Source organism: Limulus polyphemus, unplaced genomic scaffold (genome assembly GCF_000517525.1).
Source record: "Limulus polyphemus unplaced genomic scaffold, Limulus_polyphemus-2.1.2 Scaffold11085, whole genome shotgun sequence".
Lineage (NCBI taxonomy): Eukaryota > Metazoa > Arthropoda > Merostomata > Xiphosura > Limulidae > Limulus > Limulus polyphemus.
The window spans coordinates 1,924-5,874 of record NW_013676695.1 but is presented as its reverse complement, the minus strand read 5'-3'; the positions used below and the strand labels follow the sequence as shown (position 1 = coordinate 5,874).

The window sequence follows — 3,951 nt, the reverse complement described above, 5'->3', positions numbered from 1 at the left end:
ATATATTTTAATATGTACAGTATTTTTGTTGTTAGTCCTCTACGTTCTCTGTGTTTTAGTTTCGGTTATATTATCGTTAATGTAACAATGTGTTTTAGTTATTTACTGATTGATGTTCTTTATATTTGTTTTAGATACTGAAGATGAAATCTGTAGAATTCCGAAACGTTAATCTGCGTCCATTCTCATATAAATAATGTTGTTTCTCATAAGTGTCGTAATTCTTTTTATTGTTAAACTTCGTTTTCCTTCGAACTTTACCTTAAGTTTTCAACGTCATTATAAGACCATAATTAGAATGTATATATTGGTAGTGCCATCTCGTGGTTTGTATCAAAACCGTTATCTCACTTTCAAATACAATTTAAGCGTTCTCTAATCGTTCATTCAGCCAGTGTATTCGTGGTGAAAACCGTGCTTTAAACAGGTAATAGAACTTCACTGAAAGGTTTCAATAAAGAATAATGACGATTGTTTTTTTCACAAGTCTTCGTCTTCAGATGAAAATAAGAACTAATTTCATTTTGTATATAACGAGCTTGTTGAGGATGTTTGATTCGGGTTATGATTTATTTAAATGTTCCTTTAGTGGATGTTGAAGTTCTCTGTAAAATACTTCAAGTAAAATATCTTACCTTCTAAAGTAGAAATCCTCTCTCTAGCCAGATCTACTAATTCTGTAACGGAGTCCACTATTCCTTTCAGTGAACCAACAGTATTACAAGCTGTGTGATGATGGACATCAGCCTGGGTCAACACGAAGACAGACAAAATACTTAATACCTTCACAGTGTTGTACATTGTTAAATGGTTAATAACACAGAATTGATTTTTTAAAGACTGAAGATGTGAATCTTCTATCAAGGGTTTTATAGTTGTATTAAACAGGATATCCAAAAAGGGTTTTCCTTAAATCACTACAAGCTAGAACCGTGTTAGTAACTGTATCTGATGTTTTTCACACCGAGTCCAAGAAATGTTTATAGTTTTTCTAAATATGGCTCTAGTCGACATCTGAATTTTCCGCTTCTTCTTATAAACACTGGAGTTATTTTTATCGTAAGAGTTGTTGTCCGTTGTTAAGAATTTTGATGTTAATGACTCTATAAAAGAAATATATAGTTAAATAATAACTATATGCTAAGTTGGAATGTTAAACCTAAATGTTACAATGTTATTGTTGGTAACACTGTATGTTCAACTCCTTTTCTGTTTTCACATTAAAGTTTTTCTCTGTTACTCTTTAGATGTATTTTCTACAAACACACTTGAACGAACATTTCCACCGATTCTTAATGACAAACAAAACCAGACAAACGGAGCCTTTCAACAATCTCTTTGCGTGACACAGACGACGGAACCTCTACCAGAAGATTGTGCCAGTATCTATAAACAACAACTGAACCGAACCAGCGGTGTCTACAAGATTCAGCCACGGTTTTTGAATCAGTCGATCTCTGTATACTGTGATATGGAGACATCAGGAGGAGGGTGGACGGTGGGTGAACTAAACTTTGTCTCAAAGCGAGGCTTTAATCAAGTATTATTAGGGCCTTTTTTATGAAAATGTATTTCAATTTAAGAAATATCAAAGAAAATTAAATATGTTTACTTTCCTAATATGATAACACTTTTAAATTTTTTATTATATTTCTTCACTAACTCTGTTCATTAAAACATTCCAATTATCACGTTTAAATTTAGTATTTGCCAAACGTGTTTTCACTTGGTCATACTTTTGTTCTAAGTTTTATTTATTACTATTTATTTGCTTTTATTCTACAATCATCTTTCACACATACATTTAGATCGGGGGAATGTTTCTTATTTTACTTGTAAAACGTTTCACTCAAGACAGTTTCCTCATGTTTCAGTTGCTAATAAACAAATCATGCAGAAATATCTATTTTGAATTTTCATGTTGTTGTTGTTCGTGACATTTCAAACAACGTATTATGTATTTTTTATTATTATTTTTATTTCTAGTTGATCCAAAGAAGAAGAGATTTTGGAAAACCAGTTGAAAGTTTTTACAGATCTTGGGAAGAATACAAAAATGGTTTTGGAAACTTAACCAAGGAGTTTTGGTTAGGTAAAACTTTACATATTTATTTAACAGTGTTCCAATACTTTTATATTTCATGTTATTTAGGATTATTCGGTATAATTAATTATTTACGGTTTTGTAAACAATTTATTTATTATGGACTGCTTCTGTTCCAGGAAATGACATCATCTTCTCGTTGACCAATCAAAACAACATGGTGCTCCGTGTTGATTTGGAAGACTTTGAAGGAGTTCGAAGATATGCAGAACATGATGAGTTCTTAGTACGAAGTGAAATAGATCTTTATAAAATGAGTTTCAAGACGTACAAGGGTGACGCGGGTGAGTTTAAACTATTTGTTGATATAAATATATTATTGATATTTAGAGAGAAAAAATAGGTGCGGTAGCCTTAAGAAATGTTTGTGCATGAAATTATATTTATACAATTTATTCATTGTTATGTCACGTAATATAGTCATATATATAATCGTTAAGCTAATAAAATCATTAACAGAAATTAGAAATATTTTAAATAAATATCATTTAAGTATTACAACTCTGGTTCATAGTTACAAAACAATTGAAAAAAAAAAGAAACCCTATTCCAATAGATAATATCCTACATTAGATGTTTATGTTTTGTTGTTTAATTTTTAAATTATTTCGATATAATTTTAGGAAATTCTCTCGCTCACCACAACAACATGATGTTCAGCACCAAGGATAAAGACAACGATAAACACAAAGGCAGTTGTGCTCAAGCACACAAAGGCGGATGGTGGTATAATAACTGTCACAGCACAAACTTAAACGGCTTTTATTACACAGTAGATAAGGTAGACACTACAGGTATTACTTGGCATGAGTGGAAAAGTAAACACAGCACATTAAAGACAAGCGAAATGAAAATAAGACCTGTGGATTTTATTAATGGTGAATAAAGAATATATAAATTATAAATATACTATGGAAAATTGTATTTTACACTATTTATGTATAGATAGACAGACAAGAGAGATAGATACCATTAATTTTTATATTTTTGTGCAGAATTTTATCTGAGTGTCAACAGACTTCAACCAAATGTAATTACGAGAAACCCATAGTTTGGAGACCCTTTTCAAAATGTTGCATATTTGTTAACTGAAATAAATACTTCAACCAAATACACACACATATATATTCTGGTGGATCAGTATATCTCTTACTTTGATCTAATATGTTCAATAGAAATTCTATGGATAAATGTTTATATTCTACAATTATCTTATTTAGACGTGAATGTTGTAGATAAGTTAGTATAATTATCTTACTGTCTCTTTGTAATATATTACCTTCTGCTTCTATAGCGTTTGTGTAATTAATAAAAAATTTCTTCAGATGGCGTTGTGTAAAAGGCTTAACGATATCACCCAGCATTAAATAAAGAAAAAACGTACTAGTGAATTAAATTATTTTCTAGCTAAATTATTTAAACTCAGAAAAAATATATTTATGAATATTCATCTTACTTATCAATACCACCATATTTATCATTATAATAATATATCTCTATATATCTCTTACTTTGATATAACATGTTTAATAGAAACTAATATGTGTGTATTAGATTTAAATAGCTCTGAAATGAAAATGATTAGACTATTCACGGAAGAAATTAATTATATTAATTATATTAATAAACATTTATCCATAGAATGTTTATATTCTACAAATATCTTATTTAGACGTGAATGTTGTAGATAAGCTAGTATAATTATATTACTGTTTATTTGTAATATATTACGTTCTTATTGTGTAATGAAGAAAAATTTTTCTTTAGATGGCGTTGTGTAAAAGGCTTAACGATATCATACAGCATTAAATAAAGAAAAACGTACTAGTGAATTAAATTATTTTCTA

General features: G+C 29.4%; 1 protein-coding gene across 1 annotated transcript; it reads left to right on the top strand.

Moving 5' to 3' along the window:
- The first annotated feature begins 1,252 nt into the window (after positions 1-1,252).
- Positions 1,253-3,273, top strand: LOC106476641 (techylectin-5B-like). Its single transcript, XM_013937284.2, has 5 exons — positions 1,253-1,498; positions 1,987-2,092; positions 2,224-2,388; positions 2,728-2,982; positions 3,100-3,273. The coding sequence occupies exons 1-5, from the start codon at positions 1,472-1,474 to the stop codon at positions 3,153-3,155; spliced, it is 609 nt and encodes a 202-aa protein (XP_013792738.2). The 5' UTR covers positions 1,253-1,471; the 3' UTR covers positions 3,156-3,273.
- The last annotated feature ends 678 nt before the right edge of the window (positions 3,274-3,951 follow it).